General features: G+C 54.7%; 4 protein-coding genes across 11 annotated transcripts in view; 2 read left to right on the plus strand and 2 right to left on the minus strand.

Annotated features, from left to right (window-relative positions):
* Positions 1–950: 950 nt before the first annotated feature.
* LOC101067999 (THO complex subunit 6 homolog) lies at positions 951–3544 on the plus strand. Its single transcript, XM_003965019.3, has 13 exons — positions 951–1077; positions 1452–1543; positions 1625–1689; positions 1826–1929; positions 1995–2032; positions 2092–2140; positions 2212–2283; positions 2365–2467; positions 2541–2590; positions 2718–2780; positions 2853–2963; positions 3182–3310; positions 3399–3544. The coding sequence occupies exons 1-13, from the start codon at positions 1063–1065 to the stop codon at positions 3477–3479; spliced, it is 972 nt and encodes a 323-aa protein (XP_003965068.1). The 5' UTR covers positions 951–1062; the 3' UTR covers positions 3480–3544.
* A 52-nt stretch (positions 3545–3596) lies between these two features.
* Positions 3597–9360, minus strand: LOC105416514 (mediator of RNA polymerase II transcription subunit 15-like). Of its 6 annotated transcripts, none has more exons than XR_003888532.1 (18): positions 9184–9360; positions 8786–8873; positions 8669–8720; positions 8555–8578; positions 8242–8406; positions 7698–8026; positions 6843–7199; positions 6650–6748; positions 5758–5886; positions 5553–5665; positions 5140–5267; positions 4935–5069; positions 4792–4855; positions 4653–4719; positions 4400–4552; positions 4170–4351; positions 4001–4099; positions 3597–3926 (listed from the first exon to the last, which is right to left on the minus strand). XR_003888532.1 is itself a non-coding variant. In XM_029836547.1 (18 exons), the coding sequence occupies exons 1-18, from the start codon at positions 9249–9251 to the stop codon at positions 3790–3792; spliced, it is 2394 nt and encodes a 797-aa protein (XP_029692407.1). In that variant the 5' UTR covers positions 9252–9356; the 3' UTR covers positions 3597–3789. The 6 variants fall into 6 exon arrangements, 1 of the variants encoding a protein (XP_029692407.1); XR_003888530.1 differs by having other exon boundaries at positions 6650–6751; positions 9184–9359; XR_003888534.1 differs by having other exon boundaries at positions 4170–4333; positions 6650–6751; positions 9184–9358.
* Positions 9361–12234: 2874 nt separating this feature from the next.
* LOC105416511 (uncharacterized) lies at positions 12235–14738 on the minus strand. The gene is made up of 9 exons (XM_011604369.2): positions 14579–14738; positions 14089–14185; positions 13828–13945; positions 13584–13747; positions 13334–13476; positions 13089–13266; positions 12862–13001; positions 12618–12780; positions 12235–12384 (listed from the first exon to the last, which is right to left on the minus strand). The coding sequence occupies exons 1-9, from the start codon at positions 14593–14595 to the stop codon at positions 12319–12321; spliced, it is 1086 nt and encodes a 361-aa protein (XP_011602671.1). The 5' UTR covers positions 14596–14738; the 3' UTR covers positions 12235–12318.
* Positions 14739–14896: 158 nt separating this feature from the next.
* The window catches only part of LOC115250009 (sterile alpha motif domain-containing protein 14-like), a 6635-nt gene continuing 3567 nt past the window's right edge, over positions 14897–17964 (plus strand). The window contains exons 1-2 of one of the 3 annotated variants that reach the window (XM_029836854.1): positions 14897–15031; positions 17843–17951. In XM_029836854.1, the coding sequence (XP_029692714.1) occupies positions 17900–17951 (52 nt within the window). In that variant the 5' untranslated portion in view covers positions 14897–15031; positions 17843–17899. Of the gene's footprint in view, positions 15032–17502; positions 17718–17842; positions 17952–17964 lie in introns of those variants that run through there. The other 2 variants (XM_029836856.1, XM_029836857.1) reach the window with 2 other exon arrangements.

Genomic DNA, 17964 nt, shown 5'->3' on the forward strand with positions numbered 1-17964 from the left:
GACTGGGAGCGGGACAGGGAGCGGGAGAGGGACCGGGACAGGGAGCAGGACCGGGACAGGGAGCGGGAGCGGGACTGGGAGCAGGAGCGGGACAAGGAGCAGGACAAGGAGCAGGTCTTGGAGCGGGAGAGGGACCGGGAGCGGGACAGGGAGCAGGACCAGGAGCGTGAGCGGGACGGGGAGCAGGACCGGGAGCGGGACCGGAACAAGGAGCAGGACCGGGACAGGGAGCAGGACCAGGAGCGTGAGCGGGACGGGGAGCAGGACCGGGAGCGGGACAGGGACCAGGAGCAGGACTGGGAGCGGGACAGGGAGCGGGATCAGGACCAAGACCGGGAGCCGCGCACACTAGGGGCTGTGCCACCGCTTATCTGATCCGGATCGAAGTGAGCCGAGCCGCCGCTGCCGGTCCAGGGTCCGTCGTGCACCTTCATCAGGTCTTTGGTCCACTGTTGTCGCCTCGGACCCGGTGCTGAACTCCAGAAGAGGAGTTCTGTGATCTAATACTGGCTTCGGTGCTGCGGTTCGGATGCACTTGTTTTTCTGGGTGATTTGATTTTTTATTCGTTCTTTCTGTGAAATGAGAATAAACGACCAACTAAATAACATCTGACCGTCAAAGTATCGGAAAAGAAATCCAAACATGTCTACAATCTGTTCAAGTTCCAGAAACTTTATTCGTCCCTTCAGACAACGACAACCAGGAGCAAAGTCTCAATCTGCAAAATACACAATCAAAGAAAACATTTTTAACACTTGATTAACAGCAATAATAATAATAATATACATATTATCCAGCTGCCTTCGGCCAGAAACCCATTTGTTTGATAATTTAACCAAAAAGTATCCACTAGTATAATAGTCTATTCATCAGTGGTTAACAGGACATTCCGCCCCCATTTTTTTTTAGCTTTTCTGTGTCTTGAATAGCAGCGAATGCTCCGTGACTACATTTCCCAGAATCCTCAGCGCCACATGGCGCCATATCTCCTCGCCGGAAGTCAGCGCGTTGTTGGCTTTTGTTGAAACTTGCCAATATTCGGGTCGCCGAGCAGCGCTATCATGGGCCCCGTTGAGGTAAAAACGCGACCGTTTCAGAAATGTCTTTGTCCTCATTTGTGTCAAGTCCCGTTTCAAATCGGAGACATTCAGATCTTTAAACATTTGCACTCGATCGTTTCTCTTTTTCCTGACCGAATTCGGTCGGAACTCGTTCGCAGAATTTAACAGCTATTATTTCAGAGTGAAACGGAAATGCAAACATTGATCACGTGTTTAACTCCGATTGTGCTGTAGTGCTAATCCCGACAGCAAAAACACACACATCTGGGGCTGAATACAACCTATTAGATTCAAAAAGTGGCCATTCTATGGCGAGCTGCGGTGTTTGCGGCCGCTAGGTGGCGCTGTCGCGTGTTCTCCGCCTCACTGATCGCGCTGTCCCCCTGCAGCTCCTCCACATGTCCGTCTTCTCTCAGAGTTTTTCTCCCTGCGGTCGATTTCTGGCGACCGGAAACAACTACGGGCAGATCGCCCTCTTCAGGTGAGGCGGCAGCAGGTTAGATGGATTAATGGTTAATTAATTCATTAACACATCAGTAACGACGCTCCATCACTGTTCCAGCCTGGCGGCAGCCCTGAGTCCGGACGCCACTGGGTTGAGTCACAAACCGGTTCTGACCTTCACAGGTGAGCGATGGAACACAAACCTTCAGGTTCAGTTTGTTGTTGAATACTCAAGATCTGTTAAGAGGAAGTAATCTAGGAAAAACTGGATGTTAGCATCACCGTAGCAACGCAATTTAGCTAAGCTGCTGCCTTCCAGCTCACGAAGGTCCCGTCTTCTGCCTGCTGTCCACCGACACTCACCTGGTGAGCGCAGGAAACGGGGAGATCAGCTCCTGGAGCTGGAGCGAACTCATCAAGAAGGTGACTGTTGCCATGACGACAGCTTCCTCTGAGAACTGCTAAACTCACTCAGGTTTTTTCTGCAGCATGTCAAGTCTGTGTGGACGAAGAGACCAAACTACAGGTGAGGCACCTAAAGACACCTGTCCCCTGATCTTTGACGCTGACTGGATCCCGTTTCAGGTCCAGCCTGGAGATCCCAGAGATCAACTCGATGATCCTCAACTCCAGGGTGGGTGTAGTTTTGGGATGTGTTGTGTTGGAGTGCTGCGTGGTGACCTGTGACCTCTGGTTGTTGCACAGGACAACAGTCTGATTGTGGGAGCGGGAGACAACAACATCCACATCCTGGACCTGGAACACGGAACGTTCAAGGTTGGTACTTCCTTCCCAGGGTTAGGGTTAGCTCCGCCCACCGCGCACCCGTCCTGACCTGCTGCGCGCGCACGTCTCCAGTCGGTTTTGCAGGGTCACACGGACTACGTGCACTGTGTGAGCGTGCGAGAACGTGAGGCCGAGATCCTGTCCGGCGGAGAAGACGGCGCCGTGAGGATCTGGGGTGAGTGGACACCCCTGCAGGTCCTCCTTCAGACAGGAAGTGAGCGTTTCGTGACCAGTGTTGTGTCCCGCAGACAGTCGGACGGCCCAGTCGGTTCACTGCATCGAGGTCTACAAGTACGAGGTGAGGAGGTCTCATAAGCCCCTCCCCTTTCACGGAACAGCTGAGTTTGGAGGTTTTAGCGGCAGGACGCGGCGCTTGCTGCCCCCTGCTGGGCGACAAAGGTACTGAAGGACTCGTCTCGTTTCAGAGCTGCGCTCGACCTCAGTACGGGAAGTGGATCAGCTGCCTGGCGACCGACTCGGACTGGATGGTAGAACCGTGGCGGGTCGGGACTGATGGAGGGTGCTGTAGCGCCGCTCGCTAACGTGTGTTGTGGTTGCAGTTGTGCGGCGGCGGCCCGTCCTTGTCCCTGTGGCACCTCCGATCTCTGTCGCCCACCTCCGTCTTCCCTCTGACAGGCTGCCAGCGACAGGCCGCCTTCCACCAGGACATGGTGAGCTGGGTCGGCCCGGGCCCTTCTCCCGGGAGCCAGGTTTCCTCCTCGTTTGTCTGAATGTTCCGCTACCAAATGTTAGCCTGAAGCATTTCGGTTCAAACTGATGTTCCGTCATGAGACACAACTGTACAGGACGTTGACAGTGAAGGCATCACGGGGGGGGGGGGGTAGCCTCACTAACGATGCCTTCAGTCACTCTCAGCTGGTCTCTGCAGATCCTGGCCATCGGGGACGGCCCGTACGTGTCTCACTGTCTGCTGGGCGGAGACATCAAAGCCGAGATTCCGTGCACACCAAAGAGCCTCAACTCACTGCAGCTCAACACCAACAGCACGGAGCACAGGGTGAGTCAGTGAACGCCTCACAGCACACAACCTGGTGTGATCCAGGTGATCCCGTGGTGATCTCGTGGTGATCCGCTGCTGTTTGCAGGTGCTGACCGTAGGGGGCAGCAGTCACCACATCGACGTCTTCACCAACCTGTCCTACAGAGCGTTCTCGCTCAGCTTCTGAAAAACCTTTGCTGCTCCCTTTGTACCAGTCGTTGTCAACCTAATAAAGTGTTTCTGATTTTTCACAAACCCGTTCCTTATTTCAAACACGCTGATCAAAGCTGAAGAGCTGCCGGGGTCAGAGGTTCAATCAAGGTTTATTAGAAAAAAAGGAATCAAAGTACAAATTTCAGCAGCACAAATGTGTGCTGCATTTGGGAATCGCAGGAAAAACAAGCATTTGCCATGATTCAGACTCATTTACCCAGAATTCCTCGGGAGGCTACCAAAGACCGGTGTGGGCGGGGCTTCAGACAGGTGTGGGCGGGGCTTCAGGCAGCCGAGCGACAGGCCTGTTGGACGCTCTGGGCCCACGTGTTGAGCAGCTCGGTCACCGAGTGTTTGTCGGGCAGCTGCAGCAGTTTGGACGTCATGGTTCTGTGGACCTTCTGCAGGAAGCTGTTGGTTCCTGCTGGGAGGGGGGGGCACTGCTTAGCTTTACTGGCGGGGAGGGGCCACCACGACTGTACGCCACCCACTCACCGTACTGGTCGCCGTCCTCAGCCCAGTACGGGCTCTGCTCGGGGTAATCAGCAGGAACTCTGAGCAGCAGCGGCGGGACGCTCGGAAGATTTTTATCATCTAAAGACAAGAAAGGTTCTGTTACGCTGCCCCCTGGCGCCCGGGCGAGGAAGTGCGGGTTCTGACTGACCCAGCTTACAGATGAGGTGAACCGTCCCGTTGGTGCTGCTGTGGGAGGGGTCCAGGTTGACCAGGAACTTGGCGTCGAGGCGAGCCACCTCCCCCTGCAGGATGTTGGGGATGCTCTGGCGCTCCTCATCCTCGGGCTTCCTCTTCCGGCTGCAGATGTTTGGGCTGCTGACAGGCAGAACGCTGGGTCACCAACCTCGCTGTGCCACTCCCTCTCACCTGTCCCAGTACCTGATGGGCGGTCCGTGAATGGCGCTCATGGCGGGGGCGAAGGTCCGGTACAGCGAGTGGTTGAAAACAGGCGAGCGGATGTTGGTCATGACGGCGTCCAGCAGGGGCTGACACAGGTACTGCTGCTTGGTGGCCACCGGGGGGGGGGGTGGGCTGAAAGCACAAACGGGCCTCTTCAGGCGCCGGAGCCGAGTTCTGGGCCCACGGCCTCTCAGCAGGCTCGCGGGAGGAAGGAACAAGAGAGGCTTCTCACCACGGCCATGTCGTTCTTCAGCTTCTCCAGAGCGATCTCGCACTTCTGCAGCGTCTTCAGAGGACACCTGTGGACCAGCAGCACCGGTCAGGCCCGAGGTTCTGGGGGGCGAAGGCAGCGCACGCCGCTCCCGTCTTACCTGGTGGTGGGATCGGTCAGGATGTTGAGCAGGCTCTTCATCTTGCTCAGGTCCTTCTTCCTGTCTGTTCAGAAACACAGCGTCAGCAGCGGCCCGCTCTTCCGGGCTCTTCCGGACTCTTCCGGGCTCTTCCGGGCTCTTACCCTCGTTCTTGTCGATCTTGTTGATCATCCTGCGCAGCGGTTCGATGTACTTGGAGAGCTGTTTCAGCTTCTCCATGTACTGCTGGTCCTCCAGAGACGTGGGCCCAGCGGGACTCATGACTGAGCTGGGGTTCCCTGCAGCACAGGTGACAACAGCAGGTTAGGTACAGCCTGGCGGGGGGGCGGGGCTTCCAGCGCAGCGCACCTGGGGTGTTGAGCGGTCCTGGAGACGGGACGCTGTAGTTTGAAACGGGTCTGGCGTTGGAAGGGCTCTGCGATGGCTGAGGGGAGGGGCTTGGCTGGAACCCTCCGGGCGACGGCGTGGGACCGGAGCTGCACGCAGGAAAGGACACGAGGACAGAGGAAGCAAGGAAAGGAGATTAGGGGCAAGGAGGCCTGTTCTCCTCAGGAGACGACCTTTTGTCCTCTGAGCCACATTTATTTTATTTCCATTTGTCGTAAGCTGTGAGTCCTGGACCCCCCCGAAGAAATTCTAATTCAAACTTTAACCTAAAAATAGTCAGGAAGTGATGTCACAGGTGCTACAAAGCGCAGCCGCCTGGGTTTTAGCCCCGAGTGTCCTGCCCCGCCCACTCCGCTGTCAATCATGAGTCGGACCTGGCTGAGTTGGGCTGTGACGCCGGAGGCTGCGGCGACGGCTGCGGCGGCGGCAACATGGACTGTGAGGCCTGCACGGGCGAGGGCGATGACATCATCGAATGCTGCGGCACCTGCGATGGGACAAACGCCATCGGTTCAGCCACTCGTACCATCGAGATCCAGGAAAACAAAGATCTGATCCTTCTCCAATCGGAACATTTACCTGCTGCGTCAGAGCTGCAGCTCCACCCACCGCAGAAGTAACGGCGCCGGTGGCGTTGGGGGGCGGGATGGAGGGGTTGAGGGAGGCGCGGGGCATCCGGGCGGGAATCTGGATCCCTGGACGAACCAGCTTCCAAAGACAAACGACAGAGTCAGGAGAAGGTCCAGACCCAAACCTCTGGGGCAGGTCAGACACAGCAGGTGTGAGCAGGACACCTGAGGCCCCACTGGCCCCACCCACAGGGACACCTCCTCGGGGCCGGGGCCCCTCAGACCACCTGGCCAGTTCGGCTCCTGCCGTCTGGCATGAATTCGCACCCTCGTGCACGTTGGTGTCAACTCTGTAAGGAGACGCTGACGAATCAGCCTCATCGGGGGTCTGTGGCCCCCCAGTGGCTAATAAACTGCCCCACGTGGCTCCGGCGCCTTCGGGATTCAACCTGAACACGACCAAAGTGAGGACGACCGAGGGACCCGGCCCAGGGACCGGCCCAGGGACCCGGCCCAGGGACCCGGCCCAGGGACCCGGCCCAGGGACCGGCCCAGGGACCCGGCCCAGGGACCGGCCCAGGGACCCGGCCCAGGGACCCGGCTCAGGGACCCGGCTCAGGGACCCGGCCCAGGGACCGGCCCAGGGACCGGCCCAGGGACCCGGCTCAGGGACCCGGCTCAGGGACCCGGCCCAGGGACCCGGCTCAGGGACCCGGCCCAGGGACCGGCCCAGGGACCCGGCCCAGGGACCCGGCCCAGGGACCCTCGAACGCTGTCTGGATACTGCGAGCTAAGGCCCGAAGGCTTGAAGGTCTTCCCCGACCCACCTAGAGGACGGCGGCCTCCGGTTGACGCGTGTCATGTGTGGGTGCGGTTGGACCGTCCCTCTGTGCACCACTCACCTGTCCAGGTATGGCCGAGGCGGCGGCGGCGGCGGCGGCGGTGAGCTGCGCTTGTGCTGCGGCCTGCTGCGCCGCCTGCTGCTGCAGGACGGCCCGGGCCTGCTGTGAGACACACACCACACCCTTGGAGTCACAGCAGCCTTCTGCCACCTCGCTGCGGAGGTGCCGGCCAACATCTACACTCTGGGCTCACCTGGAAGGCCTGGAGCTTCAGCTGGTGCTGCTGGTTCAGTGAGCTGAGGGGAACATGCTGGGTGGAGGCCATCTGCCCGGCCAGAGACTGCAGCACCATGCCAGCCTGCTGCTGCTGCTGCTGCTGCTGCTGCTGCTGCTGCTGCTGCTGCTGCTGCTGCTGCTGCGAGTGTGCTGGCATCTGACCCGGCTGGGCCTGGGCCTGGGCCTGGGCCTGCGCCTGGGCCTGGGCCTGCGCCTGGGCCTGCGCCTGGACCTGCTGCTGCACCATGTGCTGAATGGACTGGGCCTGGGCCTGCTGCTGGAACTGCAGCTGCACCATCTGCTGCTGCTGCTGCTGCACCCTGGTCTGATGCATCTGCAGAACAGGAGAGCAGCAGTGGGATGGAGGTGCTTCCATCCCTGGGGGACCGACAGGAACCGCACTTCCTTTTCCACAGGAAACGAAGCCAGAGATGAAACCGCTCAGATCTGCCAGGAGTCTTCCTGCTCGTTCAATCATAGCGGACTGTTGGGGAGTTCAGGTACTCTTGAGGAACCTTTAACACGTGTGGAGCTTCAGTCAGCAGCGTTCCACAGGTCGGTGAAACTTCCCGACACCACGGGGTCGGTTAGAGACCAGTACTGTGTTGTCAACAGTTAAAACTGTTGAAACTGTTAAACGGACTGAGCTCCAAATGTGCGAATGGTTCCTGGAGAGAACCTGGAACTCCCCAACAGTCATCTAGACCTGGTGAAGCCTCCTGGATGAGGGTCTTCATGGAGCTCCAACAGTCCAGCTGCTGTGATTCAACGAGCAGAATCACCAGGACCCGGAGCACCCAGAACCTCCACAGACAGTGCTGCTGCTGCATACCTGGTTCTGCTGCTGCTGGTTCTGGGCCTGCTGCTGCTGGAGCTGCTGGTTCTGATGGTGCTGCTGCAGCTGCTGCGCCCGAAGCTGCTGCTGTGCCTGAAACTGCTGCTGGATGGCAGCGTTCTGCTGCTGAGCCTGCTGGAACTGCTGGAACTGGATGGACTGCTGCTGCTGCTGCTGCTGCTGCTGTTGTTGTTGTTGTTGTTGTTGTTGTTGTTGTTGCTGCTGCTGTTGCTGTTGTTGCTGCTGCTGCTGCTGCTGCTGCTGAGCTGCCGCCACGGCCGCTGCCTGCACCATCTGTTGCACTGGCATCTGACCCGGACCCCCAACTGTAGACGGAGGGAGAAGAGAAGGATAGACGGACGGAGCGAGCAAGGTTCACGGACCCTCAAAGACACGATGCACTGAAGCAGAGGCTGAAGGCCGGCTGGGCACCCAGGAAGTGCAGCGGCACCCAGGAAGTGCAGCGGCACCCAGGAAGTGCAGCGGCACCCAGGAAGTGCAGCGGCAGCAGACACACACCACACTGAGGATACACACTCACTGGCTTGCGGGTTTCCAGCCACCCCTGCCATGGCATGCTGACCTATCTGCATCGGCCCCATGGCCCCCATGCCCCCCACTGGAGCACCGGTGGGGCGAGGCCCCATGCCGATGGCACCCGGGCCCCCTCCAGCCCCCGTCAGGTTAGTCAGGGCATTCATGGGATCTAGCAGAAGGTAGACAACAGACAGCGTTACACAGCGCCAACATGCAGAACTCATGAACACCGTGGTCGTGCCGGATCCAGCACAGCTCAGAAGGCAGCAGAGAGCCCAGCAGGGACCAGGACCAGGACCAGGACCAGGCGCACCTACCTGGACCACCAAGGGTCTTCTTATCTGCGAACATGGTGAACATCAGGGATTATTATGGGACCTGCTCCTGTAGCAGCTGCTAATGTTCTGCCCTCCAAGTGACCAAATACTCACGGATGTCTCGGAAGTGGATGATCAACCTCGCCACCAGCGACAGATACTCATCCTGAAAGATGAGCACAGGTGTTGAACGTCCTGCCCTGATCGCTCCCAACCCACCTGAGGACTTACTCTGGATTTGGCTTTGATGAAGACGTGGTTCTCCATGTCGGTGCTGGACTTGTTGTGTGCAGTTCCTGCCTTCCTCATCGCCTCTTCACTGCACAAAACACTCATTAGGAACCGCCTCTGCACACCCCTCTCACAGGGCTTTTTCTACAGACACACGACCTGGACCTTCGGAACCTCCTCAGCCGTGTTATCAGGGACAGGCAGGACAAATGTGCCCCCGAGCAGAACTCTCTGCTCTCCAAACATTAACCCATTAACATTGTCAGTAAGGTGGAATTAGCCTGCGCTCACTGTCTTGGGGTTATTTCGCTGCGTCTCTTTGTATCGTTAGCTTAGCTCACTCGAATGGCGCAGAAATAATTACGGTACAACAAAGATCAACCGAAGAAGAATCTCACATTTGAGCGACGACTTTTTGTCGGAACTGGGGGCTCTTCCAGTCGCTGTCGGCTCCCGGGACCTCCATCGTGGGGCAGATTCGGGTTTAGGGCTCTTTTTCTCCGTACGCTGGTGGCGTCTCTCCGCTCCTTCTCCTTCCGGTCTCCAGGGGCGCTGCAGCGTGTCGGCCTCCATCGCCCCCTGTCGGCCGGAGGGCTGCACGCCCGCTGCACATTCTCCAGTTTAGCCGCAGAACTTCCTTTTCTCTTTTCTTGCGTCAATCCTCAACTCGGTGCTGCCGCCTCACGGTCACAGCGGGGGGCACAGCCGACTTCCGTCTGATCTGATTTCACTTTCAGTTTCCATCTGACGGACGTCGGTCGGATTCGTGCACGCGTGAGAGCGAGGCAGAAAATTCCTGAACAAATATCGGTAAGAGTCATTTACACGTGTCCTCGGTGTCCTCTGTTAACCCCCTGAGGCTTCTATAAGATGCAGGTGATTATAGTTCATAGTTGGTTGGTTGATTGATTGATTGATTGATTGATTGATTGATTCCGCCACCCAGTTTCAGGGCAGCTGCATTAATAACTCTGAGGAAATGTGGTAATTACAAAGCAACACTACGGTAACGAGTGTTTAAATGAGCTAGCATCAGCAAACCACACTAGCATCGACAGCACATATAAGAGCAGCCTTCCTGCTCCAGCCCAGGGCAGACGGGGAAGGTGCCAGAACACCTTCAGGGCACTGCCCAGGTACCCTTGAGCAAGGTAGCAAACCCACAAATGGTCACATAAGCCTGTGATGGACCGGGGACTCATCCAGGGGGACCTGCCTTCGTCCAAAGAAGAGAAGAAGCCAAAGCTGGAGGAGAGTGTGCATCACAGGAGGGGGGGGGGGGGGGGGGGGGGGGGGGATGCTGTGGAGCCGTCCTGAGCATCTTTAGCTACTCCCGTAGTTGAACACCTCTGACAGCAGAAGGTCGATGTGTGCACGCTGAGGTCCAAAACAAGAGAGATCCTGCAGCAGGTGTAGAACAGGAACTAGCAAAGGTGCTTCGTGGTCATGATGGAGGCTCTTTTGTTTCTGCAGGAAAGTCCAAGTACGATGGGAAATCTGCCCAGCCAGGAAGAAATGGAGAGGATGGAGGAGGAGCTGGAGGGCTTTAGGAAGAACCTGGAAGAGGCTGAGGATTTCAGGGTCAACCAGAACCTTGAGAAGTTCACCAGTTCTTCCTCTACAGACAGCCTGAGGCACCACTACCAGCAGAGGAGGAAGGAGGAATCTGATGACTCCGCAGACTGGATCCAGAAGCTGACGGAGAATTTTTCCACGTTGACATCGGTTCCTGAACTGGCGGGCCTCGGAGCGCTGGCCGTCGCCGTCTTCATCGACACCAGTTTCTCCATTCCACCCAGGAAGCTCTGAGAGGTGTGTTTGCTGAGGATAAGGTCTCTAAAGTCTGGGATCTGATCGATGAGTGTCTGAAGAGGACCGTGATCTTCATCAAGCAGAGGGATGAACTGGTGATCAACATCAAAGAACTGGAGCGCCAGCTGAGCGCCGCCATCACCTGCCTGAAGAACTCCATGGTGCACGACAGGCACGTGTCCACTCAGTCTCTGAAGGTCTGGGTGAACGGGGCAGCCTTCCACGTGCAGATGCTGATCCACCTGGTCAGGCTGGGAGGGCTCCAAACCTCGGATCCTGTGGAGAGGCTGGTGCGCATGTACCAGAGCGACATGGCCGCCCTGTTCAGGCTGCAGGAGGAGAGGATCAGGAGCAAGTGTCGGCTCGTGCCGGAGTCCTCCCGTTATCCGACGCCTTTCCTGATAGATGAGACGTCGCGTTCCTACCGAATGAACCCGTCCATCAGGGATCACTATTCCAAGTATTTAGAGGTGTATTTTGACCAGCGCTACGGCCGGCAGCAGCGCCAGGTCCAGCAGTACTTCACCAAGCTGCGGGAGGACCTGCCCAGCCTCATCCTGCTCACAGGATCCTCCCCCTTTGATCCATGAGTCAGTGATGTCACAAAGTTCTTCTGCGGCGCCTCGGAGCTCAAACACGACTGATGAAATGTCAGTTTACAGTAATAAAGCAGATTTCTGTGGCACTGACTCAGTCTTGGTGGTGACGTTTGTTTTAAACGGATCCTGGACAGACGTCTCCAGGTCTGCCCACATCTGGGTCCACGCAGTCTGGCGTCGGTTCCCCTCGTTTTCTCTGTGACCCACCTGGCAGGTAGGTCACACCTGGGTCCAGAGACTGGCAGGATTGCTGCGTGGACCGGTGGCACCTCCGGGGTTACCATGCCAACAGTCTATCAGAACAACCCACTGCTGGGCAATAACAAACATGACACACCATCACCAAAGCAATAGGAGGCGGAGCTGTTGAGTCTGATGGGAGGAGCCAGGACGGGCACTCAGGTGAGCTCCACCCTCCCAACCAGGTGGCTTGGCTCAAGGCCCAACCAGTCGAGGTGCCTCACGTAGTGCCTGACCCGAACCCCGAGTCACCCGAGCAGCTCTGAAAGGACCAGGCTCTAAAGCGTCTTCCTTCAGGACACAGTCGTGTTCACCTCCAGGGCCTCCTGCCAACCGGAGGAGCCGATGGGGACGGGCTCCTGCCGAGGACGAAGCGGCGCTCTCCACGACCATGGGGGCAGGGTTAGCATTGGTGGCTAGCTAGCCCGCTCACTGGACCGCTGGGTCCACCACAGGCTCAGGTAAAGCTCACTCCTGGTCTCACCTGTGGCTCCGTCTCCTTCATCTGCATCTCATTGTTGGACCAAGGTATCGCCGCTAATATTTATAGGTCATTATATACGAATTTGGAAAGACGAGGAAACGTTTGTTCCGTTTTGATCTGCTGGCCATAAATCAGACCTTTAAAGCAACTAGTGAACTGTAGCCTGAGGGACGGTGGAGTGAGCAGCAGTGCATGCTGGGACAGCACAGGAGGTGGGAATCGCATATACAAATTATTTTATCTCTGAAATTATGTTACTGTATTAACACAGATTCTGAGTGTCTTTTCTTGTGCATATGTGGAAATCCAACATGTTGCAGAATGAAAACTTTATTGACATTCATACACTCACAGACACAAGGGAAAACACTGCCACCTAGTGGCCGGGCAGGAGGTCGTTAGAGGAGAGGACAACTGCAGAGGAACACCAGCCAGTCAGTGAGACTGGGGCCCGAGTGGGGAGGCTGGAACACACACGCACACACACACGCACACGCACACACACGCACACACACACGCACACGCACACACACACACACACACACACACACACACACACACACACACACACACACACACACACACACAGTTATTCAGCTACAGTCAGTATTTTCAGGCTTCAGTCACATCAAACAAACACTGTTGGTTCTGATTTGACTCCACTGAGTTCCTGAGATCATCCACTTGGTTCTGGTACCTTCAGTCCTGATGTATTCACAGCCTGTCCATTCCGTTGCACCGACACCAGGCGGGCTCGACCGGTGCTCGGGTACCCCTCCTCCACCTCCAGGTGACACACCAGCGCCGCAGATTTCAGGTAGAGCAGAAGTCGCTGAGCAGGACGCCAGTCGATGGCGAAGCTGAGAAAACGGGCACAACATCGAGCTCAAAACAAGACAAAGCAGCTGAGACGGGAGGTCTGGCAGGAAGTGGACGCTCACCTGGACCTGAGTCCCTGGATCTCCGACAGCAGCTGGAACTGACTCAGGTAGCGCTGCATCACCTCCAGCAGAGCAGTGCTCAGCTCGGTGCGGCGTCCGGACACGCAGTCCTCCACCAGCCCGGCAGTGACATCACTCACCTGCACACAAGCCACGCCCACTCTGATGGTGCACGGAGGGCAACCATGCTATAAGACCACATGCGTGGATGAGCTGCTGTTTGGTACCTGCAGGGTGAAATGGTCGTCATGGCTCCAGGTGACTGACAGCCTCAGGGGGTCCAGCTCACTGGTCCGGTCTGCACAGGGGGGGCGTGGCCTGAGCTCCATGCACAGCTCAGATTGGTCGATGGACAGAAGGTGGATCTGCATGAGCTCCTGCAGGACAGAGAGCTGCACCTGCAGCCTGACAGGTGAGCAGCACCAGTCAGACAAGCGCAGCCCTGGTCACATGACCTCCCCACAAGACTCACCTGTCCTGAACCCGCTGCTGATCCGTCACCTGACGGAGCGCCGCCTCCGATTGTGCCCTGAGCTGGGCAAGCTGGTGGTCACATGACTGCAGTGCATTCTGGGCCTTGCAGAAAGATTCCCTCATCTGTGCCGACTGCTGCTTCTGGGGGGGTGAGGAGAGCGCTTGCAGTGCATTGTGGGTGTTGGCGAAAATGAAGGGTGACAAAATTCATCGAGAGCAGCAAATTGTTCAAAAAAGCAAAGCCCCACCTGGTGGCTCAGGTCCTGGATCAGCTGGGAGACTCGGTGTCTCCTGCTGTCAATCTGAAGGATTCTGTCCTGCAAAGACTGGAGCAGAGCTTCCGCCTGCTCCCCCCCCGACCTGCTCTCGGCCTTCAGGGCCTTCCACCTGCTCCGGGCGCCCCCGTCTGCCACTAGCACGCACGGCATCGAGGGAAAGGTTCAACAAAACACCCTGGACACGTGTGTGCGTGTCTACCAACCACTACTGCACCTGGTTGGGGGGGGCAGGCGCTCAGGTGCTGGGCCGACTCCAGACCCTCCACCAGAGACATCATAGAGTCCAGAACAAACAGCTGACGCCACAGAACCTTCTGGACACGACGGCTGTCCTACACGTGCACACACACACACACACACACACACACACACAGAAGCTAACGGTTTGTTGAAATAAGAGGCGCAGACAGGTGCCAATTTAAAATGTTCACAATCAAAGATAAAAAGCAATGGGGTTGTCTCCCTGCGTCCATACCATCAGATACAGCAGCATCCCAGCTTCTTCACAGGAGCCTGGCTGCTCCAGGTCCGCATGTGGATCCAGGAGAGCAGGATCACATCCCTGCAGGACACTGACGCACGCACACGCACACCTCAGAAAAAGCCACTTTTACTGCACATCTATCTCATGTTTGCACCGATATCGTCCTGGTTATGCCGACGGTCTCAGCAGATCATTTACATTTATGTCTTATTGAAACCTCTGTAAAAACAAACTGCAACGCTGAATAATAAAGAGCTTTATAATAAAGGTTTCTTTAGATTTTTCTCCCGAGCTGCCTGTCTACCGGGTTAGCTACAGTAGCTACAGCTAGCTTCCTAGACAACTCCTACAGTTCTGAACGACCAAGTCCAGAGTGTTTCGGTAGTTTACACAGCACAGATGGAACCATCGTGTTAGTGTTTCTTTCAATATTCACAATGTGCGTGTTGTCGTTTGACGGTAAAAGCGGCTCCATACTCACGCTCGGGCGTCGGCCATTATTGTTTTTGAAATGCCCGCGAGCCAACAACAAGGCCTCTCATTGGACGCCCCGCGATGACGTCACGGTTACGGCAATCGCTCCGTTACTCAGAGGATGAGTTCATCTACAGTTACGCAGTTAGTCTTCGTCATGGTCAATAACAAAAACAACACTACTGCTGTGGAGATAAATATAAATTGAAAGCAGCGTGTGATAAACACCGCCTCCTCCCCCACCCAGGCCCTCCTCCCCCGTCTCCCCCGGCAGGCTGCGGTGTTCTGCTGAGTGTTGGCGGGGCAGCGCTTCAGTGTGACGGGAACTACAGAACCCACAGGTCTCTGACAACAGTCTGCCCTCGACGCGGACCGAGAGGTGCCCCGAGGAACTCTGGGAGTTGCAGTTTTTCCAGCGAGAAGACGCTGTGCCATGACAGCAACAGAGGAAGAGAGGAAGGTGAGTCCATCTGTTCCTGTCAGCATCCTTCCTCGTCACACGGTTTCTGATCTCGTCTTCTCAGCATTGTGTGTGTGTTTCTGTGTCTCTGTATGCATGTGTGTGTCTGTCTGTGTGTGAGTGCATCTGTAAGAGTGCGTATGTGTGAATGTGTGTATGTATGAGTGTCAGTGTGTGTGTAGGAGTGTCTGTGTGTGCATGTGTGTGTATGTATGAGTGTCAGTGTGTGTGTATGTATGAGTGTCAGTGTGTGCATGTGTGTGTATGTATGAGTGTCAGTGTGTGTGTATGTATGAGTGTCAGTGTGTGCATGTGTGTGTACGTGTGAGCGTCTGTGTGTATGTATGAGTGTCTGTGTGTGTACGTGTGAGCATCTGTGTGTATGTATGAGTGTCTGTGTGTGTATGTGTGAGCGTCTGTGTGTATATATGAGTGTGTGTGTGTGCATGAGTGTCAGTGTGTGCATGTATGTGTATGTATGAGTGTCAGTGTGTGTATGTGTGAGCGTCTGTGTGTATATATGAGTGTCTGTGTGTGAGTGCATCTGTAAGAGTGCGTATGTGTGAATGTGTGTATGTATGAGTGTCTGTGTGTGTACGTGTGTGTATGTATGAGTGTCTGTGTGTACGTGTGTGTATGTATGAGTGTGTGTGTGTATGTGTGTGTATGTATGAGTGTCTGTGTGTGCATGTGTGTGTATGTATGAGTATCTGTTTGTGTATGTGTGTGTATGTATGAGTGTCTGTGTGTGTACGTGTGTGTATGTATGAGTGTCTGTGTGTGTACGTGTGTGTATGTATGAGTGTCTGTGTGTGCATGTGTGTGTATGTATGAGTATCTGTTTGTGTATGTGTGTGTATGTATGAGTGTCTGTGTGTGTACGCGTGTGTATGTATGAGTGTCTGTGTGTATGTGTGTGTATGTATGAGTGTCTGTGTGTATGTGTGTGTATGTATGAGTGTCTGTGTGTGTACGTGTGTGTATGTATGAGTGTCTGTGTGTATGTGTGTGTATGTATGAGTGTCTGTGTGTGTACGTGTGTGTATGTATGAGTGTCTGTGTGTATGTGTGTGTATGTATGAGTGTCTGTGTGTGTATGTGTGTGTATGTATGAGTGTCTGTGTGTATGTGTGTGTATGTATGAGTGTCTGTTTGTGTATGTGTGTGTATGTATGAGTGTCTGTGTGTGTACGTGTGTGTATGTATGAGTGTCTGTGTGTATGTGTGTGTATGTATGAGTGTCTGTGTGTGTATGTATGAGTGTCTGTGTGTATGTGTGTGTATGTATGAGTGTCTGTTTGTGTATGTGTGTGTATGTATGAGTGTCTGTGTGTGTATGTGTGTGTATGTATGTGTGTCTGTGTGTATGTGTGTGTATGTATGAGTGTCTGTTTGTGTATGTGTGTGTATGTATGAGTGTCTGTGTGTGTATGTGTGTGTATGTATGAGTGTCTGTGTGTATGTGTGTGTATGTATGAGTGTCTGTGTGTGTATGTGTGTGTATGTATGAGTGTCTGTGTGTATGTGTGTGTATGTATGAGTGTCTGTGTGTATGTGTGTGTATGTATGAGTGTCTGTGTGTACGTGTGTGTATGTATGAGTGTCTGTGTGTGTATGTGTGTGTATGTATGAGTGTCTGTGTGTATGTGTGTGTATGTATGAGTGTCTGTTTGTGTATGTGTGTGTATGTATGAGTGTCTGTGTGTGTACGTGTGTGTATGTATGAGTGTCTGTGTGTATGTGTGTGTATGTATGAGTGTCTGTGTGTGTATGTGTGTGTATGTATGAGTGTCTGTGTGTATGTGTGTGTATGTATGAGTGTCTGTGTGTGTACGTGTGTGTATGTATGAGTGTCTGTGTGTATGTGTGTGTATGTATGAGTGTCTGTGTGTATGTGTGTGTATGTATGAGTGTCTGTGTGTATGTGTGTGTATGTATGAGTGTCTGTGTGTACGTGTGTGTATGTATGAGTGTCTGTGTGTACGTGTGTGTATGTATGAGTGTCTGTGTGTGTACGTGTGTGTATGTATGAGTGTCTGTGTGTATGTGTGTGTATGTATGAGTGTCTGTGTGTGTATGTGTGTGTATGTATGAGTGTCTGTGTGTATGTGTGTGTATGTATGAGTGTCTGTTTGTGTATGTGTGTGTATGTATGAGTGTCTGTGTGTGTACGTGTGTGTATGTATGAGTGTCTGTGTGTATGTGTGTGTATGTATGAGTGTCTGTGTGTGTATGTGTGTGTATGTATGAGTGTCTGTGTGTATGTGTGTGTATGTATGAGTGTCTGTGTGTGTATGTGTGTGTATGTATGAGTGTCTGTGTGTATGTGTGTGTATGTATGAGTGTCTGTGTGTATGTGTGTGTATGTATGAGTGTCTGTGTGTACGTGTGTGTATGTATGAGTGTCTGTGTGTATGTGTGTGTATGTATGTGTGTCTGTGTGTATGTGTGTGTATGTATGAGTGTCTGTGTGTGCATGTGTGAGTATGTATGAGTCTCTGTTTGTGTATGTGTGAGCGTCTGTGTGTATGTATGAGCGTGTGTGTGTGTGTGTATGTATTGTGTGTGTGTGTGTGTGTGTTTCTCTGGGTTGTTGGTTTAATCTCCTCCTCTGGTAAACTCGAGCTGCACCAGTTCAAAGTTAAGCTCCTCCCCCTCTGATGTCATCAGGCCAGGTGTTGTGACGGTAGCCAATCAGATTCCTCCAGGATAAACTTCTCAAAACTGGTGGAGCCAAACAGGTCCCACCCCAGACCCGGGCCTGGTGTCATGTGGTTCTGTTCCTTGAGACTCTGTCTTTGTGTCCAACAGTCGCAGTGATCACCAATAATCGATGGTGTCATTGGTGTGAACAGTAACTGCTGAGTCATGTCTGCCGACCCCGCTGACCCCGCTGACCCCGCTGACCCCGACACCTGTGGTGAGTGTGGCTT

Source organism: Takifugu rubripes, chromosome 5 (assembly GCF_901000725.2).
Source record: "Takifugu rubripes chromosome 5, fTakRub1.2, whole genome shotgun sequence".
Classification (NCBI taxonomy): domain Eukaryota; kingdom Metazoa; phylum Chordata; class Actinopteri; order Tetraodontiformes; family Tetraodontidae; genus Takifugu; species Takifugu rubripes.